General features: G+C 45.5%; 1 protein-coding gene across 3 annotated transcripts in view; it reads right to left on the reverse strand.

Moving 5' to 3' along the window:
• Nucleotides 1-2203: 2203 nt before the first annotated feature.
• The window catches only part of MYO18B (myosin XVIIIB), a 300946-nt gene continuing 277416 nt past the window's right edge, over nt 2204-25733 (reverse strand). For all 3 annotated transcript variants that reach the window (XM_077950288.1, XM_015149948.3, XM_077950289.1), the window contains 2 exons: nt 5168-6407; nt 2204-2405 (listed from right to left, as the gene is read on the reverse strand). In XM_077950288.1, coding sequence (XP_077806414.1) covers nt 5180-6407 — 1228 coding nt within the window. In that variant the 3' untranslated portion in view covers nt 2204-2405; nt 5168-5179. The remainder of the gene's footprint in view (nt 2406-5167; nt 6408-25733) is intronic.

The raw sequence follows: 25733 nt of genomic DNA on the forward strand, positions 1-25733 counted from the left end.
AGCATGTGACAGTGTTTGGAGACAGAACCCTGAAAAGGGTGATTAAAATCCCAGCACTTTGGGAGGCCAAGGTGGGTGGATCACCTGAGGTCGGGAGTTCAAGACCAGCCTGACCAACATGGAGAAACCCTGTCTCTACTTAAAAAATGCAAAATTTGCTGGGCCTGGTGGCACATGTCTGTAATCCCAGCTACTCAGGAGGCTGAGGCAAGAGAATCGCTTGAATCCGGGAGGCGGAGGTTGTGGTGAGCTGAGATCACACCACTGCACTCCAGCCTGGGCCACAAGAGTGAAACCCCATCTCAAAAAAACAAAAAAACAAAAAACCATGGTCATTAAAATCAGGCCATAAGGGTAGGCCCTGTTTCAATATGACTGCTGTTCTTATGAGAAAATTTGGACAGAGAGACACCAGAGGTGCAGCCACATAGAAGAAAGACCACGTGAAGACTCAGCAAGAAAGCGAAGATCAATAAACCAAGGACAGAGGCCTTAGGAAAAACCACCCCTGCTGACACCTTGATTTCAGACTTCCAGCCTCCAGAACCATGAGGAAATAAATTTCTGTTGTTTAGGCCACCCAGGCTGTAGAATTTTGTTACAGCATCTCTAGCAAACTAATACAGTATGCTACACTTTCCCTTTCCAGGGTTTTATGAAGTTCAGTAACTGTTGTTCCCATTACTGAGATGAGAAAACTGAGACCCAGTGAGGGAAGTGACTTGGCTGAGACTCCATGACTCGATGGATTTCACTGCAGAAACCTTGGGAAGAGCCTCATGCAAGAGCCTGGGTCTTCTCCCATTCCCACCCCACACCTAAGCATTGGCGAGCTTTTGGGTGGTGCCTCCTCTTTGCCGGGGCTTTGCCAGAGGTCCTGGCTGCTTTCCCCATATATCCCAGCACTCTCCAGTGACCCAGAGCCCTCCTATGAATGGCAAGAGGTGGATGGTGGATTCACCAAGTGGGAGACTGAGTCTGCATCAGAGACAACAGGGTCCACTGTTCACCAACGTGCTCCATCAGAGAGGCAGGAAGGTCTCCAGAGACGGTGAGGTCTCCAGAGAGGGGCTCCAGTGAATTTCCCTCCTGCCCCATCCTCCTCCCTTGCCCCACTTCTACCCAGAGTCTGTAGTGAGGATGATCAGAGATGAGAGCTCCTCTTTTTGGGGTGACCTTACCAGTTATTATGGGTCGAATTTTGTGCCCACTTCCCCAGCCCCACTCAAAAAAATGTGGAAGTTCTAACCTGCAGTACTTCATAAAATGACTTAATTAAAAGGTAGGGTCTTTACAGGGTGACCAAGTTAAAATAAGGTCATTAGGGCGGACCCCATCCAATATGAAATGGGGAAATTTGGATACAGACATGAACAGAAGATGAAATGAGGAGACACAGGGGGAAGATAGCCATCTACCAGCTAAGGAGAGAGGCCCTCACAGCTCTCAGAAGGAATTTACCCCGCTGACCTTGAATTTGGACTTCAACCCTCCAGCTATGGTACTTTGTCACAGCAGCCCTTGCAAACTAACACAGCAGTGATCCAAATGGGAATTCCCTCCCACGGGTGGGAGCTATGATTGGTTACACCAGAGGGGTCCTAGGGATGAAGACAAATTTGGGGTAGGATATGGAGTCTATGCTAGTGGGAATTTAAATAAAGGCAGCATTTGCTACCTAAATGTGGGCACACATATGCTAGCTTCGCCTTGGTAAAAAGGGAATAAATTCAAGGTTCTTGAATGTTGATGTGGGTGCACATTTGTAGGATGCATATATATCAGTGTGTCACATGCATTCAGGGTGTGTGGGCTCATTTATTTGTTCTTTGGCTCATTCATTCATTCATCATTCATCAGTTTCTTGAATGCTTGTACACACTTATAAATGCACAGGATAGAGAAATGAATTGGCAAAGGAATATGATAGACAAGCATGGGGATTAAGGGAGCATGGAGGGGGAGCATTTGTTTCTGTTTGATATATCAGGGAAGACTTCCTGGAAGAAGTGAGCTGAAACTGGCCAGGGGAAGAGGAGGAAGAAGGTCATGGCATGTAGACATGTAGGAAGAGAAATAGCAGTATATACCCCAAACTACACACAGTTCGGGTTGGTTCTATTCTTTGGAACAGTCCTACCCCTATCTGCACCCCATCGACACTCTGGAATCCCAGGTAGCAAGGCCATAGAGAAGGCACAGATGCCCAGGAGTCAACACTTTATTTTGTTCAGGCCAACCACACTGGGAGCCCAGCATCCCCGCAGGATTTGCCTTTGTGGGCCCGTCTTGTCTCTTGAGGGTGGCCGTGCTGGCTGGCTTTGGCCACTGGGGAGGCCTGGCCAGTCTCTCTGTCTCCAAGTTATTGTAGAGTTGGGAAGTCTTCAAGGGCAGCTTCAAGGAGGCTGGAAGCAAACACAGGTCAGAGTTGATGAATGGGACAAAAGATGGGTAAGGTTTTTTCTTTTTTTTGAGGCAGGGTCTCACTTTGTTACCCAGGTTAGTGTGCAGTGGTGCAATCATAGCTCACTGCAGCCTCCAACTCCCGGGCTCAAGTGATCTTCCTGCTCCAGCCTCTCGAGTAGCTAGGATTACAGGTACATGTCACCACACCCAGTTAATATTTTATTTTTTATTTCTTGTAGAGGTGGGGTCTCACTATGTTACCCAGGCTGGTCTCAAACTCCTGGCCTCAAGTGATCCTCCTGCCTCAGCCTCCCAAAGAACTGGGATTACAGGCATGAGCCACTGTGCCTGGCCAGGAAGATGGGTACATTTTGATAGAGACAATGAATGGGGTGGAGGGCCTGGAATTCTGTATTCCCAGGTGGCATTACTGTAGCAACTCCACAGAAAGGGATGGCAGAGTATAGGCAGCAGAAGGAGAACAAGTGGGGGAAAAAGTTGGGAGAGATTTCCCAAAGGTCCAAAAATTCCAAAGTAACCTGGCATTTACTGCATCCATGGGGTGCCATGCTCTATTCTAGGAATCTCTCATATTCTCATGAAATCCACAGTGTTACTTTAGGTAGCTGGTACTCTTATCCCTATTTTCCAACTGAGGACGCAGGGGCTTGGAGAGACTGTATCATTTGTCCAGGGTCCAATGGCTAGTTACAGGGCAGAACTGAGCCTTGGGGGGTCTCGCTTGGTCCCAAAGCCCACCATGCATTTGCATTGTTGGAGGTGCTGCATTGTATAGCTGAAAAACTGGCATCCTTGGAGAAGAACCTTGCTCAGGGTAGGAAGGGGACTTGATTAAAACGGAATGGCAGAGACAAGATGTTCTGCGATGACTTCTGCTAAGGACTGTTCCCCTCATGGATGTGTGCCCTTTACTTGGCCTTTGAAACTGCTTTCTATGTCCCCGAGAGCATAATAATGTAAATGAATATCAGATCTTTACTCGGTAATTGAGAGCAGAGAGAAGGCCATGTTAAGTCAAATTAGTTTGCTCTGATATAGTCCAAGCCTGTCTCCGCGGAAGGGGCAATGGCTTTTTGATGGGCTGAGGCTGCCTCTCGAAGAAATAGAGGATGTGTGGCTCATTTGGGTCAAGGAGGCCTGCGGGTTGCAGCAGGTGCATCCTGAGAGCCATATGCAATCGCTCAACCATCTGAGCCTTGAGCTGCAGTGAGTTCTGAGATTCAGTGACTGGGAGATTTACGAGGGCTCATAGACTCTCAGGCAGCTCTAATTTCACTCATGAAGATGCCAGGAATGTGTCCCTACGGAAAACTTTTAAAGATAAATGTAGGGATTCTAGAGCTGGAAACCCCATTCTGCCCTGGTGATTCTGTACAAGTGACTTTAATCTTTCTGATCCTCAGTCTGTCAACCTGATAAATGGGGATAAATAATATCCACCACCACTTGGGGATATCAGGAGTACTAAATGACTGTCTGATGTGTCCACTCAATAAATGTAAGCCTTGGTTAGCAATGAATTCCTCTTTTTTCTTTTTGGAGAGGGTGTCTCGCTCTGTCTCCCAGGCTGGAGTGCAGTGGCGAGATCTCAGCTCGCTGCAAGCTCTGCCTCCCAGGTTCATGCCATTCTCCTGCCTCAGCCTCCCCAGTAGCTGGGACCACAGGCACCTGCTACCACGCCCTGCTATTTTTTTGTATTTTTAGTGGAGACGGGGTTTCACCGTGTTAGCCAGGATGGTCTCGATCTCCTGACCTTGTGATCTGCCCACCTTGGCCTCCCAAAGTGCTGGGATTACAGGCGTGAGCCACTGCGCCCGGCCTGAATTCCTTTTCTTACCTTGACTCCAGATGAGTGACAGGATGAGTGCTAGGAGCGGGAGGAAGAGCAGCCAGTAGTTACTTCTCCTGCACTGTTGCTCTGTGATTTTTGTACTTGTTCCCTCCCCGCTCAACTTAGGGCCTATTTCTCTCCATACGTAATGCAAGTGGACTCCACTATTCTGAAGGTCTCTTCCAACTCAGCCCTTTGCATGTCTGCGATCCCACCACGGATCTCCCGTCATTATGTGGACAGAATGCCATCGCAGCTCCTTCAACCCCAGGTGGAATGACATTAAGAAAAGAAAATGATAGTAGGGCGAGGAAATTTTAAATATCTGGCATCTTCTTCTTTTTTTTTTCCTGAGACAGAGTTTCACTCTTGTTGCCCAGGCTGGAGTGCAGTGGTGGTGCCCTCAGCTCACCGCAACCTTCGCCTCCCCAATTCAAGCGATTCTCCTGCCTCAGCCTCCTGAGTAGCTGGGATTACAGGCACCAGCCAAGACACCCAGCTAATTTTTTGTATTTTTAGCAGAGACAAGGTTTCACCCTGTTGGTCAGTCTGGTCTCGAACTCCTGACCTTAGGTGATCTACCTACCTCAGCCTCCCAAAGTGCTGAGATAACAGGCGTGAGCTACCGCGCCCAGCCACATCCAGCACCTTCTTTAGCGTCATCCCACAGGAACCCCTTACTTTCTGATGTGTCTGCATTTCAAAGTACAAGGAAATGGAGGTACCCAGCTGAGGGCTCGTGAAAGGCTTTGCATCCAGCAACACATGACTTCAGCTAAAACCTCTAAAAATCTTGATCTCTAAAGAAATTAGTTGTGGCAGTAAGGACAGTATAGGAGCACCTGCTCTCCCCAAGGCTGCAAGGTGAACTCTCATTCCCCAAGAACAGCCCCAGCCTGTTGCTTTTACCTGAACTGGTGTCTACTTCTGGAGATATTTTTTCATTATGCTTGCAACATCGTCGTCTTTCCTCCCCGCCCCTGGCTCTCTGTGCTCGGGGGACGTTCCCTCACCACCGTCACCCGCAAGTCGTTGGATTCCTGGTCGACTTTTGATGCTGTCAGCACTTTTGAAGGACACGATGGAGCTGGAGGATGAGGACGAGTCGGACAGGTGAGCAGGATCCTCCTTGGGCTCTGGGCTCTTTTTCAAAATGGTCTTGATCCCCGAGAGAAAGGAACGGTCAGCCTCTTCTGTCTCAAAGTGGACACTTGAACGCTGAGAACCATCTTGCCCACCTTTGGCTGCTCCGGCCAAGGATGTAGGCGTCTGGGGCTTCCGGATAGCTGGGAGGAAGTCATCGAAGTCCACTTTGGTCTTGCGTTCGTAGTCGAGGCTTGGGAGTTTCCAGCTGAAGGGGTCACTGCCTAGAGGTTCCTCCATCAGGTGGGCAAACTGGCGGTTCTGGAAAACGAGCGGCTCCTTTCCAAGGTCTGGACAGCCCGCATCGTCCACAGAGGACTCCAGACACCGCCTCCGAGGACGCAGTGTGGGTGACAACAGCATGTCCCTGGGTGTGGTCGGGGAGCTCAGTTTTCTCCCCATGCTCGGTCTGGATTCTAAGAGGGACTCGCAGGAACTGAATCGGGTCTTCGCCTTCTCGGGGAGTAGGGTCGTGCCCCCAACACCATCTGAAGAGATGCATTTGAGGCTGGTGGACCTCAAGAGACCACCAGCGGCCCCTTCGATTTCCAGGGGTGACTTTGCCCCAACCCTCAACGAGAGATTTCCCTCGTCACTGCCAGCCCTGCCCCTCCTTAGTGTGGAAGCCCCAGTCGTCTGATAAATGGGGAGAGTGGGCCAGTCCTCCAGGCCCAGCGTGGACCCCTGGCCTCTCTGGGCTCTCTTCCTCCGGAGCCCTTCCACGAACTCCGAGAGGGCCGCTGAAGGACTGGGCAGCTTTTCCCTCGACAGCGGGGATGTATTTGTACCCCGAGAAGCCAGGGGAGAGGACGCAGCTTCTAATCTCTCTGTGGCCTTTCTCTGGACGGCAAGCCCTTCGCCGTCCCCAAAATGACAGTACTTTTGCCGGCGGATGAAGTGGGGAGAAACAGGCTTGTCTCCCGAGGTCTTGCTGCGGACATCTGTGGACCAGGCTCTGCTCGGTGCCGATTGGGTCCTCTCAGCGTCCCCAGCCTCCTCATTTATCCTGTGCCAAGAAGAAAAATGCAGTCTGTAGAAATTGTGCAATTCATACAATTTGTGCAATCGGTGTGAGGGCCCCTAAGCACAGGCACTAATATTATTTTTCTTTGGAAATACCATCCCTATCGCACTCTCAAATGAACCATATGATTTAATGTGCAAATTCAAGCCATGTAAATGATTTCTTGTTGCTTTCTGAATGCAATTTCTGTCTATAATTAAACCCAGCTAAGTACATTTGAGTAGATTAAAACTGCAGCTAGGACGGATGAATTAGATTTATGAGGCATCATATCTGACATGATAGGACCTATCATCCCAGAGCTTACTGTGAAATAAGTAGTTTGCTTCTTCAAGACCGGAAGGGGACATGCAGTGGGTTGTTTGTTTATTTAGGGCCAAGCCCAGAGGACAGTCCCACTAAGTGGGGCTTCTGAGAGTCAAGACCCAAATATGTGTCTCCACAGGATGCCCCATGACATCCCTGATTGTTTCATCGGGTGAGGGTGTAGGTAAAATCTTGTTCCCCCAGAAGGGAAAGACTCACATGAAATCAACTTAAAACCAAGACTATACACAAGAGGACAGACGGTTTCTATTCTGGGACTCCACCAGACGTGGCTTTTATGCAGAGGGAGTTTGTAGCAGCAGCGCCAGAAACACTTTGCCTCTGAAAAGTAGAAGCCTCACAGTGGGACCAAATTAGAGACTGTAAAATAAATGGCATCATTCAAAGGAGAGAGACTGGAGTCCACCAACCTTTCCTTTAATAAATAAAATCTGTCCTCTCTCTAAGAGAAACGACCCCCTTCCCTCCCACCAGCAAAGTCACAATTTATTTTTTTTTTTTAAAGTAAAAAGTGGCCAAATGCCAGAGTTTTGGCATTGCAGATAAAGCCAATGTGGGTGCAGGCCTGAAGAGACGCTGAGGGCAATGCATACGCGGGTTTCCAATCATGGGGTCCCTGCCTCTGAGTGCATTGTTGCTGGAACTGTAACAATCGGGACGACTGCAGGATTCGGACCTCTATGTATAAAGCATGACTGAGATTCTGCTACAAGACTTTGGGGAAGACTTCTTGCTTACCCAGCTGGATAACACCATTTCCTCCTGATCACACAGGATAGTTTAGGAGAAAAAGAACTGACCACAATGACCCAATGGGCTTTTGAATCTGGGAAGGAAGCCAAGCCAAGGTCCCTTGAGGTGATGCCATGGAAGGCAGGGAGGGAATGGTTGGGGCAGGAGAGCAGCATCTTTCCCAGGGAAATAGGTGGGGGCTGAAATAGACTCAATGTTTGCCTCCCCCGAAAATTAATATGTTGACACCTAATCCTCAATGTGATGATATTAGGAGGTGGGGCTTTTGGGAGGTGATTAGGTCACCAGGGTGGAGCCCTTGTGAATGAGATTAGTGCCCTTAAAAAGAGGCCCCAGAGGGCTCCCTCACCCCTTCCACTGTGTGAGGACACAGTGAGATGGCCATCTATGAATCAGACAACAAATGTAACTGCCAGCACCTTGACCTTAGATTTCCCAGCCTCTAGAACTATAAGAAATACATTTCTGTTGTTTATAAGCCAACCAGTCTATGGCGTTTTCGTTATAGCAGCCAGAAGAGACTGACACAGGCACCTAGACCCTGCCTTCCTGAGTGCCCCTGAGGACAGAGCTTCAGTGATTCCACAAACCTATCTCCTCTAGGTCTGGCAGGAGCTCCCCAGGCTGGGGGCCTGTGTGAGGTCGCCATGGCAACGATGGGCCCAGCTAAAGGGCTTCATGAGGACAAGGCATAGAGCTGGCTGTGATCATCCGCCTCTCCTTATTCCCCATGTCAGATGGGAGGAAGAGGATTGCAGTAGCGGTCTGGTGATGGTAAGATCTGGGTGTCAAGGTGGCAACGTGGAGGAGCTACCTCCTCTCTCTCTCTGACCATCACCCTCAGTCCTTCTCCTGTGTGATCAGGCTTGCTATTCCTGCCCTCTTGCTCACCCTGCTCCAGGACGCTGGTCTCCTGGGACAGGCCAAGCCCTCCCTGCTTCTGGGTCTTGCATGAGCGGTTCTACCTGGAGTACTCCTTTCACTCCCCGAACCCTAGTCATGGTGCCTTCCTCCTGGGGCAGCCGGGACAGTGAAAGAAACGCCCTTGATACTGTCTCTGGCACCTAATCACCCCAATAATGGTTAGTGGTTATGATGAATAATTTATAACCAATAATAAATGGTTATTAATCATTAATAATTAAAGGCAATCATTATTACCACTATTTAACTTCTGATCTCCAGAACCCAACCCCACACTGGACTCAATAAAAGCCTCAATTGAAGTTCAAAGAGGAATGCACAGGAGAATGAATGGGCAGGTGACCTTCAGCTCACCACAAGAAGGTAGGTTGGTTCCCATGTGCTAAAACAAAGGCCACACGTTTGCCCAGAACAGCTCCCTCCTTTCCTATTTCTTGCCTGTTCCCATCACAGCTGGACACGGGCTGGAAGAGGAGATAGAGGGCTCCTTTGTGATTCCCCGAAGGCGTATTTGTCAACTTCACTGCTTTGGAATCACTCCCCGAATACACGGCAGGATGGCATTCACACGCCTGTATTTTTTTTTTGTTCCCTACTTTTTATTAATAAACAGCTTGGAGCTGCCAGGGGCAGTGGGCTGCTGCAGAACTGACAAAAGTCATTTCCATCCTGTCCTGGTCCTGAAAGGAGGCGGGTGTGATGAATGAGTGTCTTGGATGCTCTGTCTCATCCATTGCCTGCCACGTGAGGAGGGCAACATTGAGGGCTCCTGTCACCGAATCTCCCGGGACTCTGCACCCTAGCTTCCACTGCCACTGCTGGCTGCAGACGCCAGGGCAGGGCATGAAAATGGAGGGTGAAGAAGTCCCAAGAGGAGGAAGAGGAGGAGGAGGAGGGAAGAGGGGGAGCCAAAAACATAGGGGGGAAAAAAGGCATAAAAGTAGGTGGAAGGAGAATCACAGACCACAAGTCTGAACTGACAGTGTCTTGCTGACTCTCATTTCTGCACCTCCGGAGTTGGCACCGAGCCCAACATGTAGTAGATGTTCAGCAAATGCTGTCAAATTCAATCAAGGTAGATGAGAAAGAAGAGGTAGTCAGGATGAGAAAAGTGAAGGGAGGGCAAAGAAATGTAGGAAGAAGAGAAGGAGGGTCAGAGCATGAAAGAAGAGGAGGCAGTTTAAACAGGAAAGAAGTTGAAATGAGATGGAGAGAAAGAGGAAGGAGACCCAGAAGGGCGGTGGTGATGGAGAAGAAGGAAGGAGACTTAGGCAAAGGCAAGAAGGAGAGAAAGGAACATTGCAGAGGCCTTTCTGCCTGGCAACGAAGGATCTGCCATCTTCGGCTTTGACAAAAAGGCAAGATAGGCTGGGGTCCATGGTGAAGTAACCGGCTGCCCGGAAATGGGGATCTGGAGGTCACAGTCTGAGTGCTGGTGATCAGGTGCAGAGGCCATAGGTTTGCTAGGCCCAAGCCAGGAAGGTTCCCAGCTATGCTGGCACAGGGGAAGATTCACTCGCCTTCCCTGGGGCCCTTGAGGGGCAATGCCTTCTACAAGGCATAGAAGCCAAGATGTTCCAGCACAGCCACTCAGGCCCAGCTTGGCTGTCACGGGGTCTGATGTCTTGAGATTGGAGTGAGCTGAGTCCCACCTTTCTGGAATGGTCTGGTGCCTTTGAAACCTCAGCTGGGGAGCTTAAAACAGGAAAACAAGCCATGCAGTGTAGACTCCTGGTGGTGGGGGCTGGAGAGGAGAAGAAGTGGGGGTCAAGTGAGGAGAGAGGGGGAAGAGAGGGCAAGAAAGAAGGAAAGAAAGAAGCTGCCCACGGCCAAGTGCTTCTTCCTGGCTTTCCCATGCAGAAATCCACCCACATCTCTGCAAGTGCTTTTTCCATTTCCTGTCTGCACCACCTCTCAAGGTATAAAGTTCCTTGCATCCACTCCTTTCTGTATAGACTGAAGAATTTAACCTGAATTCAGATGTCCTTTTGTAGGCTTTGGGATAAGGATCCCAAGTTCTGCTGAGTGAGGTTGGATGATCACCCCCGCTCCTGTCCCAGCGCTGGACACTTCAGACACATCCTATCTGACTTCATCTGGGGGCCAGTAAGAGTCTTTTTTTTTCTTTGTAGCTGTCTTCACAGGACCAGCTCGGTGTGGCTCAGAAGGAACTCCCCATCATCATCATGATGGAGGGATGTCGGATAATCAGGATGTTACGGTGTCTGCTTCCCGGAGCCTGGGCCAGGGAGAGAGATGATGTATAGAAGGCTCTCAGAGTCACTGAGAGACAGGGTAGGCAGGGGTACTGCTACTCTTCAAGGAGAGACTCCAGAAAACCCTCGCAGACTTCTGCTGCCTGCCCTGCAGTTTGTCCAAAAAGGAATATCCTTCTGGTATACCTGCTACGGGAAAGAGCCAGAGGATAGTCCTTGAGCATCCAGCCACAAAGATGCTGGGCTGGTTCTATAACTTAGTGGATGAAATAGTCATTGGTCACAACAGCTACCCCTGACTAGATACCTACTTGCGCCAGGTGCTGTGCTGGATACCAGGAATATAGGAGAGAGCAAATGGATGGTTCCTGCCCTCATAGCAACCCTGAGAGATAGGGATTGTGATCTCCAGGTACAGAGAGGCTGAGTAACCTCTGCAAGCACACACAGCTGGCAACCAAGTCTGGTTTTACCACTCACTAGCCACGTGACCTGGGGACCACTGCCTAACTTCTCTAACCCTCAGCTTCCTTAGCTGAAAAATGAGGGAAACCAGATTGGCCTTGCAATGCTGTGGAGATCAGAACTCCATGAGGGCAGGATTTTTATGCATTGCATTCCCTGCTACCAGTGTCTATAGAACAATGTCTATAGAACAATGTCACTGTAGGTGCTCAATGAATTTGTGTTGAGTAAGTGAGGGAAGCACCAGGGCCCTAACACATTGTAGGTGCTCCATAAACATGTGTTGGATGCATGAGTGAATTGCCAGTCCTCAGGCACATAGTAGGTGCTCAATAAAATGTTCAAGTTATGAATCCTCTAGCACTTGCCACACAGTAGGTTCCAATAAATATTGGACTTATTAAATGAATTGATGAATAAGGGTATTTATATGAAAAAGCTGTAAGTATGGGTTGCTTCAAGTTATAGAAGTTTATTAGGTAAACTAGGACATGAAAACTCAGGAATACTGAAATTTCCACTCTTTCTAACCTACAAGGCAGGAGAAAAAAAAAAAAAAAAAGCTTCAGACGCAGAGAGACCTGAGTTCAAATCCCGGCTCTGTCTATTCCAAGTCAGGTTTGTTTTTTGTTTGTTTGTTTTTGTTGTTTTGTTTTGTTTGTGATGGAATCTTGCTCTGTTGCCCAGGCTGGAGTGCCGTGGCTCAATCGTGGCTCACTGCAAACTCTGCCTCCAGGGTTCAGGTGATTCTCCTGCCTCAGCCTCCCAAGTAGCTGGGATTACAGGTGCACACCACCACACCAGACAAATTTTCATATTTTTAGTAGTGACAGGGTTTCACCATGTTGGTCAGGATGGTCTCGAACTCCTGACCTCAAGTGATCCGCCCACCTCAGCCTCCCAAAGTGTGGGGATTACAGGTGTGAGCCATGGCGTCCAGGCCCCCAGGTATCTTTTGAAGCCTGAACTTACACAGGAGTAAGAGTGGGAATGACACTGCCCTAGGACCCAGGGTCTTGTGAGAAATGAGAGATGATGCGTGTCATATGCATACTCAGTATTTAAGAGTGGAAGCCATTTCTACTCCCATTACTCCCAGTACTGCCATTGAGGCAAAAGACACTACAGTTAAACTTTCATGCATTACTTATTTATCTCAAAGTTAATCCTTTGACATAATGGTTTAACATAAATTTTAAAACCTTAACACTTGTCTGATTGCTTTTCTTTAATGACCTCTTTCATCAGTGCTAGAGAAGACCTCAGATTGAGGGCAGATGTTCAAGAGTAAACAATTCCCATGTATAAGCCTACTGTGAACAGCACGGAGAAGGGAAGTGGAGACTGAGGTGGTTGGTTCAGCCTCAGAACGAGCTAGTGTCTGAGACAGTGTCTCCTGCTTGGACCATATCCCTTCCCCTTTCAGATTAGCTTATGAATGGGGCCCCATCATTTTATCTCTAGTGTCGACCACAGAAGCAGATGCTCCATGAAAACTGGCGAAGAACAAAGAAGGCACCTATATCTGCATGTATCGTAGGCAGTATCTCATCAAGCTAAGCAGCATCACCCCATCAACATCAGAGGCATCACCCCACCTTGCAAATGAGGAAACTGAGGCTCAGTGGTGAGAAACCATTTGCTCAAGGCCATACTGCTAAGTGGCATGGCCTGCATTTGAACGCTGGTGGGCCAGCTCTGAATCCCATTCTTCTCCTTCCACTACATCACACACCCACTGGGCAGAAGGCTGACGGGAAACCTCAACCAGTTGAATTTACATCTACACATACATATTTTTCAAAATCCACTGCAATGTAATGAACCAAGAAAGTCCAAGTCAAGGAGATGCTGGATTTACTGTCATTAGATTTAATCACACAGCAAAACAAGCAAACAAACAAAACATAATTCCCAGGTCTGAGTGTGGTCAGAGCCTGGGCCAATTCTAGCTACAGGAAACTCAATACAGATTTAATGACACCGTGAATCATCCCCCAAAGCATGCTGTCAGCCCCCATTCTTCATCCATTCCCTGAAATTAAAGAGGAAATTAAAAACATATTGATGTTCTTTAATACTGGTGAGGCCTGAGATGGGAAACCAGATGCTCTTTGAAGATGGCCTGAAGATTTGGTAACTGAGTCCAAAATAACAACAGAGAGTCTGTAATAAAAGTTGACATGGTACCCAGGACTATGCCTTATGCAGGCAATGGGAGGCACTTATTAAGCTACTGTGGTGCACAGGTAAATACCACATCATTAGAGTTGTCATGTATTACGCCTTTAGGCTTTATAGACATTACTCAAGTTTATGCTCACAACAGTCCTCTAAAGCAGATGTTGCAATCTTCCCCTGTCAGAACCGAGGCTCAGAAAGAATCAGTAATTTGTCATGTCATAAGTGGGAGAACATGGATTTAAACCAAGGAGTCCTACCCCAGGCCCATGGCTCCCAACTGCTTTACTCTACTGCCCTTTATCGTCCCATTTTATAAATGAGGAAGCTGAGGCTAAGAGAGGCAAATGGGCTTGTTGAGAAGGAGCAGAGCTGAGACTCCCACCCTGGTCTGTCTGTCTACCTATAATGTTCCGAGCACATAGCAGCAGAAGATGGGCTGCCCTCCCCTCCTGGGGAGAGCAGTGTAGGTGTTGAGTCTGGAAAAAAACATGCAGAAGGGTCAGCAATGCAAGAAATTCCAGAGACACTGTGAAGCACAGACTATAAATGCACCAAGAGGTTGGCAAAGGAGAGAGCAGTCAGTACTGGTGCCTGGGTGCACAGCCTTCCTTTCTTTTTTTTGAGATGGAGTTTCATTCTTGTCGCCCAGGCTGGAGTGCAATGGCGTGATCTCGGCTCACTGCAACCTCCACCTCCCAAGTTCAAGCAATTCTCCTGCCTCAGCCTCCCAAGTAGCTGGGATTATAGGCGCCCACCACCACCACAGCCAGCTAATTTTTGTATTTTTAGTAGAGATGGGGTTTCGCCATGTTGGCCAGGCTGGTCTCCAACTCCTGACCCCAAGTGATCCGCCCACCTCAGCCTCCCAAAGTGCTGAGATTATGGGCGTGAGCCACCATGCCCGGCCATGCACAGCCTTTCTTGAGGAGGTGGGTTGAGTCAGGCTTTGGAAGAAGGGTAGGATTTCAGTGTTGACGATGGCTCGAGAAAGACATTCCAAGCAAGAGCAGAAGATTCCTCCTATCGATTCTTAGCTTACTCAATCTGCAAAACTCTTGACAAGCAAGGGCTGATATCTAAATTTCACAGGCCGAGGAAAATGAGGCTTAGGAAGCTCCCTCACCCCTAGCTGAGAGGGAAGTTCAAAGTAAGGAGGATGCCAAGGAAGCAGGGAAGTGAGGGGGAGGTGACATTAGCAGCAATCTGTCCCCATGCTGTCCCCATGCCTGGCCACTCCTGGCATGGGGAATAGAGTCAGGAAACAGACACGGTGAATATCCTGCATTCCTTACAATATGGCAGTTTTTATGAGACAAGGTCGCTCTCAAGGCTTGCTTGCTGTTCTCTCTGATGCTTAAGGTCAGCGCCGAGTCTTTGACAATTTTACAAACCAATCCATCGAGCTGCCCTGAGTGGACACCTGCCTCCATGCCTTCTGCGGCTCAGCAGAATTTGGCTTGACTTCACCCACACATTCTTACTGGCTACCGGGGACAAAGGTCAGTAATTTTTGCATAGAGTTGCCCATTCAAGTCACCCTTGGAAGTCTACCCTCCGCAAAAAAAAAAAAAAAAAAAACAGTTAAACTGGAGCTGGGTAGTGATAAGGGGATCATTCTCATTTAAAAGAGACTGAAGAGTAATGCAAGATGTTAATAATAAGAAAAATTGAACAGGCAAAAAGGGTATATGGGAGGATAATTGGGTAATATAAATACGGATAATGTTATGGATTTCTTAATTTTCCTAAGTGTGATAGTGATACGTTAGAAAATGTCCTTCTTAGAGAAAGATGTGAAACTATTTAAGGAGAGCTGTTGTGATGTTGTCAACTTGTTTTCATAAGGGAAAGGAAGGGAAAGGAGAAGGGAGAAGAGGAAGGAGGGGAGAGGAGGGGAGGGAAGGAAGGGAGAGGAGGGGAGGGAAGGAGGGAAGGAGGAAAGGAGGGAGGGAGGGAGGGAAGGAGGGAGGGAGGGAAGGAAGGAAGGAAGGAAGGAAGGAAGGAAGGAAGGAAGGAAGGAAGGAAGGAAGGAGGGAAGGGAGGGAGAGAGGCAGGGAGGGAGGCAGGGAGGGAGGAAGGAAATTAGCCTAATAAGAAAGAATTAGGAGGGAGTCAGAGAGGAAGGAACTGATACTCTGCAGGTGATTCTGATAAACCATTATTCTATATTTCAAGAAAAACCAGACAAACATTTTCACTCACCCTTTAATATTCAGCCCAACTGTAGCTTCCCCCAGGAAGTCTTTCCGCCCTCTGGCCTGGATTGGGGCCTCTCCTGGCTCCCACAGCCTCCTGTGTCCCCCTCTGTATTGCTGTTGTCTATTTACTTATTTGTATCTCCCGGCAAGACTGTTAGTTTCTGGAGGAGACCACATCTTTCTTCTATGAATCCCCAACATCAGGAATGCCCCAAAGAAAGCTTGTAGAATGGAAAGAATGAAGGAATGGAGGAGTACAAAGATGGGAGATTGTGGAACTGTGGAAAGAATGTGCAAAGGGCTGAATAATTCAGAACCCAGTATTTCCACTCTCCAGTCAGTCACATCCACTTCTCCTGGCTGAAAAACAAGATTGAAAACCCACTTCCAGTACACAATCTAAAGTGAGTTCTCCATATTTCTAACACTAAGCCAAGAGCCTTGTTTCATTTCTACAGGATGTGATCAATTTCTAGAATAACAAATCGACAGGGAGCTGCGGCCTCATCTGGTTTGAACCCCTCATTCTACACCTAGAAAAACAGAGAAGGGAATAGAACTTCCCAAGTCACACTCTGATGAGATGGTGCAAGTACTGGCTCTACAACTCGAGTCTTTTACCTTCTGCTACAATTTTCACAATGTTTTGAAGAACGTAATTCTAGATTTGCAGAGTAATTAAAATCTACTTGGCTTGTAGATTCAATTTGGATTCAACATATTTAAGCGAATTTAATGCATCCCTTCACTTTCCATGCAGAGACATTGCCTCACCAGAGTATGGTGAAATGGCAATAGTCACAGAAAACCTCAGACTAATTCATAAAAGCACTCAGCTCCCCATGAAGATGCAGCTTTAAGTGAATGGAAATTATGCATCCATTAATATTTCCTTGCTTCCATCCTGAATCATTTATTGAGTGTCGTGATGACAGATGCTGTCAACACAGAGATGAACAGTGCTTGCCTTCAGGGAACTTACATTCTGGAGGGGGTGGTAGATTCACTAAGTTAGGACTGGAAGAAAATATGAGTGAAACTTCATGTTTCCCTAGGCATAGAAGGCAAGAAAAAAAACCTTTTATTTTAAGTTCAGGGGTACATGTGCAGGTTTGTTCTATAGGTAAACTTGTGTCACAGGGGTTTGTTGTACAGATTATTTCGTCACCCAGGAATTAAGTCTAGTACCCACTAGTTATTTTTTCTGATTCTCTCCCTCTTCCCACCCTCCACCCTCTGATAGGCCCCAGTGTGTGTTGTTCCCCTCTATGTGTCCATGTGCTTTCATAATTTAGCTTCCACTTATGAGTGAGATCATGTGGTATTTGGTTTTCTGTTCCTGTATTAGTTTGCTAAAGATAATGGCCTCCAGCTCCATTCATGTCCCTGCAAAGGACATGATCTCATTCTTTTTTATGGCTGCATAGTATTCCATAGCATATATGTACCACATTTTCTTTATCCAGTCTACCACTGATGGGCATTTAAGTTTATTCCATGCCTTTGCTATTGTGAATGGTGCTGTGATGAGTATACATATGAATGTGTCTTTATGGTAAAACAATTTATATCCCTTTGGGTACATACCCAGTAATGGGACTGCTGGGTCAAATGGTATTTCTGCTTTTGGTCTCTAAGGACTCACCATGCTGTTTTCCACAGTGGTCAAGATGGATTAAATACTAAAATGTAAAAGCCAAAACTATAAAAGCTCTAGAAGACAACCTGGGCAATACCATTCTGGACATAGGAACGGGCAAAGATTTCATGATGAAGATGACAAAAGCAATGGCAACCAAAGCAAAAATTGACAAATGGGATAAAATTAAACTAAAGAGCTTCTGTACAGCAAAAGAGACTATCAACAAGGTGAACAGACAACCTACAGAATGGGAGAAAATATTTGCAAACCATGCATGTGACAAAGGTCTAATATCCAGCATCCATAAGGAACTTAAACAAATGTATAAGAAAAAAAAAACCATTAAAAAGTGAGCAAAGGACAAGAACAGACACTTTTAAAAAGAAGGGATACATGTGACCAACAAGCATATGTAAAGAAGCTCAACATCACTGATCATTAGAAATGCAAAGCAAAACCACAATGAGACACCAACTCACACCAGTTAGAATGGCTATTATTAAAAAGTCAAAAAAATGGCAGGTGCTGGCAAGGTTGCAGATAAAAAGGAATGCTTATACACTGTTGGTGGAAGTGTACATTAGAAAAAAAATGTTTATTTACATAAAAGAATAAAAGCCTAGCTCAGCTCTCAGCTTCCAGATATAGTAGCTTGCATCAGAGCTACCTGGAAAGCCAGAAAAGTAGAATTCAAATTTAAGGACAGTGGAAAGCCATCAAAGCAGCCAGGACTCAAAAGGCCAAATCTTGGAAAGAGGGAAATACACTGAAGGTGAACACAGTATGATGTGGCATTTCCCTAAGAGTCATTTGCTGACCTGAAAGAAGAATTAAGATGGAGAACTTATACTTCCAGATGCTATATTGGTTCAAGGATGGACACATAGAAAAGTGAACTAGAATAGGGTCTGGAGACAGACGTATGTACATAAGATCACTTGATTTATGACAAATTCATACTGTTGTGTAATGTGGACAATATCATTTCTCTAAAACATATGTGCTAGACCAACTGGATATCTATATGGAAAAGAGTGAGCCCTACCTCACACCACAAATAAGTATCAATTCATGATGCATTGTATATCTAGATATAAAAGGTAAATCAATACAATGTCTACAAAAAATAAGAAAATATTGCATGATTTCAAAGTAGTCAAATAATTTTTCAACAATATATAAAGAGTACCAACCATAAAGGAAGACATTATAAACTGGGTTACATTAAAATTAAGAACTTTGCTTATAAAAATAAACCATTAAGAGAGTGAAAAAGGCAAGTGACTGAGTGGAAGAAAACCCACATACCTTATGAAGGGCATGCATTTAGAATACATAAAGAACTACAGATCAATACAAAAGAGATGGATAACCAAAGAATAAAAATAATGGACAAAAGACTTTCTCAGGCACTTCATTAAAGAGGATATTTGAATGAAGATATAAGCATATAGAAAGGTTTATTTACCAGGGATATGTGAGTGAAGACCAAAATTTGAAACTACTAACACCTATTAGAATAGCTATTTTTTTTAGTAACAAAACCAGGCGTTGGCAAGGATTTAGAGCAATCAGAACATTCATTCACTGATGACGGTTACATAAATTGGAATGACTGTTTTGACAGTATTTACCAAAGCTGAAAAAACACCTAGCAATTCTACTGCTGAGTATACGCCCAACAGAAATCTGTATATCCATGCAACAAAAGATGTGCATAAGATTGTTCACAGTAATACTACTCATAATCATGGGAAACCATAAACAACTTAATTGTCTATTAATAATAGAATTAATTATTACTCTATGTTCACACAATGGCATATTATTGACTACGGTTTCTCAGTGGTGGTATAATTGCCATTTTGGACCCGATAATTTTATGTGGCCTGTCCTGTGCATTGTAAGATACTTGGCAACATCGTTGAACCCTACCCATTAGATGCCAGGAGCATGAGACAGTCAAAAATGTCTCCAGACATTGCCAGTTGTCCCCTGTTGAGGTGGGCAGTGGTGCAGAAGTGCCTCCAGTTGAGAGCCACTGTTACAGACTATAGAGCAATGAAAATAAATGAATTACCGCTACATGCAACAGTGTGGGGGCATCTTGAAAACATAATATTGAAAGAAAGAGGCCAGACACAAAAGAGGACATATTGGATGCTTCCATTTACACAGTTCAAAAAGGGGCACATCTAATATACAGTGTTAGAAGTCAGGATGGTGGGTATCTTTGAGGAAGGAGGAGGTGATGGCTTGAATGGGCACAAGGAAGTTGTAGGGGCACTGTAATGGTCCAGTCTGGATTTTGTTAGTAATTACAAATGAATGAGGCATGACCAATTTTTTGAAAATTTCCTTAAGACCCACTTTTCTGTATATATATTTCAATGGCAAATTTGTGTAACAAAACCTTAGCTTAACAGAGAACCACAGATTTTAAAAGAGTGTTCTGAACCATCAATGATGTATCCAAATAGTTTTCTACAAACTTGCAGCTTAGGTGAGTCTCAAATTTTCTAAAAGGTCCACAGACCTACCATCCAAGACCTGGAGTTCCAGACAGGAAACAGGCTTCCTTCCTATAAATACTTGTCTAGGATTTGGGTCCTAAGGATAAATCCTGTGTCTACATTCAGACTTCACCTGGTTTCACTTGCTCAGGCCTTTGGTCCATGGTTAATGTGTTTGCATTGAATATTTCTGTGCATTCAGTTTCAACATCTTTTCCACTAATCTTCCTAATACTAATAAAACTGAAAATACTCCTTATGTCCTAGTAAGACATAAAACCATATTCATGAGAGGCCCATTCATTAAGTGTTTCCAGGATGGATTAAAATTATCCTGAGCTCCCAGTTTTAAGAAGGCAGAGACCAGTAAATAAATGTATTATTGAAATAAGATTAGCATCAGATGCTTAACCCACCTTGGGAACGAGCTGTTTTTAAAGCTAAGTACCATTTATTCACATATCTATAATTAATTAACTAATTACAAACGAGTCTTATCTACTCATTTAAGCAGCCCTCACATGACCCATCTTTGGCTTCCTGTCTGTAGTAGAGTAATTGCCCTTCTTTGAAAGTAACACAACTTTTTTTTTTAAAGACAATACAGTGTAATTTAGACCTTTTTACTTATTCAAACCAGTCTTATCCCAAATAAAAACAAACAGGGGTGGTGGCAAGATCTGCATCTTTCTTTTTAAACCAAGAACTGCAAGCCAAAAGTTTGGGTCTGCAAATGTTTACAGAAAGCAAATTTTCCCCTGCAAAAAGGAAAAGTTGTAATGCCATCTTTTAGCCAAACGAAAAGCAGTTGTGTTAAATCGGCACCAAAGCAAATGATACATACAACAGTAATTAGCAAAGATTACACAGTAATTAAAATCACGATGATTATGTGAGTGAGAAGAATTTATACAATAATCTCCATGCTCACATTGCAATATGGTACAAGTCCAATAGCAACAGTAGAAAGCCGGGGTTGGTAATAAATTCAAAGCACAGCATTACTAATTATGTGGTGATGGATTGGCCATTGAAATTTAGGGATAAATAAAGTCTCTGATCAGGATACACCATTTTAGTTGGATTTCCCAAGGTTACTGAATGGGGACCCCAAACACTCAAATACGTTTCTTTCCTCCCTACCATTCTTTGTCTTCATAGTCTTGCCCATTCCTGTAGTTCAGCCTCCCCATTGGTGGAAAACATTTTCTATGCTTATAGTTTTCATCTACCAAGTTTCATTCTCCTGCTTCAGGTAAGGCCCTTCATTGTCCTTTGGGGAACCCCTCCTCCCTTACTGTTCTCATGGTTTGGTGGGAATTTCCAAGGGCCAGGTGAAAGACTGACTTAGGTCAAAGGTAAGAGGCTCCTTCAGTCCCCTTGTCCATTATGACTGGTTCAGGCTCACTCAGGCTTGCATTTTTTGTGAAACTGTGAAGAAGAGAGAAGCTCTCTTTACTACTGGACTCAGAATGGTGCAGGCATGAATCTGGAGCTGTTGGCCGCCATCTTGTTGCCTCAGAAAGAAACCAACACAGAAGACAGCAGAGCAGAGAGGTTGGTGGGGAACCAAATCCCCATGTTCATTTTTTAATTCCTGGATCTAGCAATGCCTGAAGCTAAATTTTCCTTTTTGGTTTCCCAGCTACAGGAAACAATCAATGTTCCTTCTTACTCTAGCCAGGTTGATGTTTTACGTCACCTATACTCATAAGAATCCTAACATTATGCAGAGGTTTCTCGATACCTCCTTAGGGGTCCAGGTCAGAGTTTAAAAAGCTTCTGGACAATTCTCTTTGGATGTCCCCAAACACACGAAATTTAACATACTTAAAAGTGAGCTCACTGAAACTCCACTTTCATTGCCAAGAGGTTTTCTGTTGTGTTCATGGATTTCTGCTGTGAGTTTAGCCCACTTTTGCAATCTCTGGCATGTGGAGCACCCAGTCATAGTTTTCCCTAGTCCTGCCTGTCAGCATCCATGCCTCCGCACAGCAGCGTCACCTGACCTGCTCTGGGATGAAGGACAGAGGATGGAAGGGAGTTTCTGCTTATTAAACACCAACGTGGTAGCAGGCCTTCCACTGGGTACTCTAGAGTGCTAATTTGCTTTGGTTGTTAATTCTTCAGCTCTGCAAAGGGAACATTATTAAAGCCTATTTAATGGTGGAGGGGCTGAGACTCGGAGACTGTAACTTGCTCATAGTCAGGAACTAGTAAAGGAGAGGTTGTATTAGAAAACAGATCTACCCTTTACATTCTTGGAGTGTGTTTTTCAGGCCCACTGGTCAGGCCCTGTTGAACTCTCTGAGCCCACCACCCACCACATGCTTCTGCCCTCCACCTGCACGCTGAGGGCTTGAACCCCAGACCTTCTGTTCTCATTATAATTCATCAATTCTGTTTCATGTTTCCAATAACTTGTTCTGCGATAGGAGACAGTTAATGTGTTTGGCAAATCTATCAGGGGTTCTTGATATTGTTTGTTTCATTGCCCTGATGAGAAGCCATCTTACTTCAATCCACTGGGCACTTATCCGTTCAATGAGTATTTATTGAGTACCTACTATGTGACAGGCACTGTACTAGGTGCTGAGGTTCAAGAAGGACAAAGACAAGGGTTATGTCCTTAAGAAGCTCACAGCCTAATGAAGGGGACAGACAGCTTGCCAAGATTATATCTACATAATATGGACAATGCTATGGGAGAGGGAGATTTGAGTTCTGTGAGATAACAGTAGAGGGGCACCTGACCCACCAGGAGATCGGGGAGGCTCTTGTGGCAGGCAATGCATGAGCTGAGTCTTGAAGGATGATTAAGAGGAGACAAGAAACATGGGAAGGGTGTTTCAGAATATCACAGACAAAGGACTAGAGTTACGAACTAGCATAGTACATGCAGAAGAGCTACAAACTATTTGGGGTACAAATTGTGACGAAAAGGAGGGAAATAAGACCAGCAAAGTAGGCAAGACCTATATCACGAAGGGCCATGTAAGTCAGGCTAAGGCATTTGACTCCTACCTTGTAAGGCAGAGGTCAGCAAAGATCTTCTGTAAAGGGCCAGATGGCAAATATTTTTGGCTTTGTGCATTATATGGTCTCTGTTGCAACTCATCAATTCTGCCACTGCAGTGAAAACACAGCCATGGTCAATATGTTTTTTCAAAAAACCATAAGCATGGCTGTGATCCAATAAAACTTTATTTACCGAAACAGGGCAAGGGCCAGATTTGGCCTGTGGACAGGAGTCTGCTGACCCCTACTATAGGCAATGAGGAGCCACTGAAACCAGATTTTCCTTTTAGAGGAATCATACCGGCTAAAGTATAGAGGATGGACTAAAGGAGGGTGGTTTTGAAAGGTCTTTGCCAGAGTCTAGGAGCAAAATTATGGTAGCTTGACTTAAAGGTGTTGGCAGTGGGGGATGGAGAGAAGTAGAAAGAGTATTTGTTTGGGTGGGGGGTAGAATACGAGACTTAGGGATTCATTGAATATGGGGATGACAGAGGGGAATGATAACCTAAGATAATAAGGGCTCCAGCACGGGGTGCTTTATGAATGACAGAACCACTCAATGATCCTGATAACACAGGGCTGGTGGGGCGGGATGAGTTTCCTCTTGGACATGCTGAGTTAAAACATCAGGGAGATACCTGGTTGGTGATCAACGTAGACCATAAGATAAGATACATAAATTTAAAACTTGGGAGAATATAAACGCTGTTCGTCTGTATTTGGGGGTCACCTGCTGACAGCTGCAGAGCCAACATCACAAAAGGAGAATCGCCTGCTATCAGGCGGAGAGCGAAACAGCCAGGTGAGGGCACTAACCTGTGAACCCTGGCATTTGGAGATAAAGTCCAGGCAAAGACCAGGGAAGAGACGTTTGAGGAGCACCAAGGAACAGAAATCTTGTCAAGGTCAAGCAGATAAGAGTTCCAAGAAATGTTCAGCAGTGGGGAAAAGTCCAGGAAAATATAAAGACTAGAGAATGTCCCCTGATTTGTGTCTTTGGAAGCTGCTGACACAGTGAGAAAGGTTTCAGTGGAGTGGCAGGGCAGTCTCTGGGCTGCAGCAAATTAAGGCGTAAATGTGGAGTAAGTGAAGATAGTACCTGTTAACAACATGTCTGAGAAGCTCGAATCAAAAGGAAGGAAAAGCAATAACTCAATAGGACAGCAGGGTGATGGACAAGGACATGGTTAGGATGGGAGGACCTCAGGTGTTTATAACCTCTGGGGGAAGAAGTAAAACAAGGAAAGTTGAGGACGCAGGAGACAGAGGTGACACTAGATGAATCACAGTGTTTTAGGGGAAAGAAGACCTGGATCCCCATTAGCTTCAGACAGAACAGGATTGGACCTCATCTTCTGAGACCAGAGGGAAGACGGGGGCAGATAGAGATGAATGCATACACATCACTGCAGAAGTTAAAGCCATTATTATTTTACTTTGAATGAAACAGGAGAGGAGGTGCCTCCTGAGAGTGATGGGGAGAGATCACGAGGAAGTCGGGATGATTTGGAATAATTGCCCAGGAAATGAGAACAGCAACTGCCCAATGACAAGACATTGGCAGTCTCTACAGCTAGCTAGGTCGTCATGCCTGTCAGCATGTGGACCTTGCAGAACAGGGTGAGTGACCATGGCTGGGGTTTTATTGGGCTTGGGGTGAGGATCTAGAAAGAAATGGGGCTTAGACCCTGCTCAGGAAGCCCAATGTATTGTAAGGGTAAGAAGAAGTTGGGAGAGCCTCACTGCCCTCGCACTCTCGTCCACAGAGCGGTGGAAGGAGGGCGAGAAGGAGAGGCCAGGCACACAGCAGGGACTAACATGAGCATGCCAGCCCCTGGACAGCCCAGGCACCACTTGCGGCCAGATGTTAAGAGAAACTCCTGAACAAAGTGTGGCTGCCACCACCCAGCCCATAAACCCCCTCTCTGTGGCGACAAAGGTAATTTAGTGTCTTCGTCTCCAGAAGCGCTTGCGTTTATCAGTGGCAGCGGCGCGATTCCTGGGCTGTAAATCATAACGCTTGAGGTGTATTTCTCTTGAGTTGACATCCCCTTATAAATAATGTGGGGAATGCTTTTATTTTGTTGGCAGAAGACTGTTTTCTCCCTCTCTTCTGTTTTTAGAGTGACCTTCTTTCTCAGTCAAATGGGATATATCCAAGAGGCTCATTTATTGGGTCTTCCCACGCACCAGGTAATATGGGAGCAGGTATAAATAGGAGTCCTGTTCTCTACTATGATACAGTCTCCTAGCAGACAGGACACTCATATCTATTAGAGTTAAAATGCAAATGCCCTTTGATCCAGAGAATCGTTTACCCATGTTTATAAGGATGTGCGTTTTTCAAAGCTTGACAAATTAATAGCAAATATCTGGAAAGCACCTAAAATTGAAATAAGGACACTATAGTTAAATAAAGCATGGCAGCTTGTGCAGGAATTATAAAGAATGAGATGGACTTAGGCATACTGGTAAGGAAAGATCTCTAAGGTATACTGTTGAGGGAAAGAAGTAAATTGTAAAAATTTACGAAAAGCATAACACATAATTATATAATTTATGTTTTTTAAAATCCCACAAATATGCTACATATTTGCTACAAGTACATGTATATGTTTATGATATATACATATAGAAAGAGATATAGAAGGATATACACCAAACTGAAGATGATGAATCCTTCTGAGAAGGAAGCGTAAGACTGCAGTGGTGGCAAACAGGATTTTAGCCTTCTGATATATTTTAAGTTCTTTAAGAGAGGAAGTATTCATAGATTGCTTGTGCAATTAAAAAGAGCCAGAAGTCAAGACACCTGTACTCTGGGTCAGTTCATACTATAAATTTGGATATTTCCTCTGCAGACCTCAGGTTGTCCCATCTATATACTGAGCAAGTTGGGCTGGACAATCCCAGTGGTCCTTTGCAACTCATAATGTCTTGAGTCTTCGAGCTGTAGACATATTCAAAGGAAGGGTTTCAAAATTTTTAGGGCTCAATGCCATAGGATCTGGCACTCAGTAGACACTTTGTCTTGGCTGAACACTGAAGGTTGAATAATAATCCTTAGG

The sequence above is a fragment of the Macaca mulatta genome, chromosome 10 (assembly GCF_049350105.2).
Source record: "Macaca mulatta isolate MMU2019108-1 chromosome 10, T2T-MMU8v2.0, whole genome shotgun sequence".
NCBI classification, from domain to species: Eukaryota; Metazoa; Chordata; class Mammalia; order Primates; family Cercopithecidae; genus Macaca; species Macaca mulatta.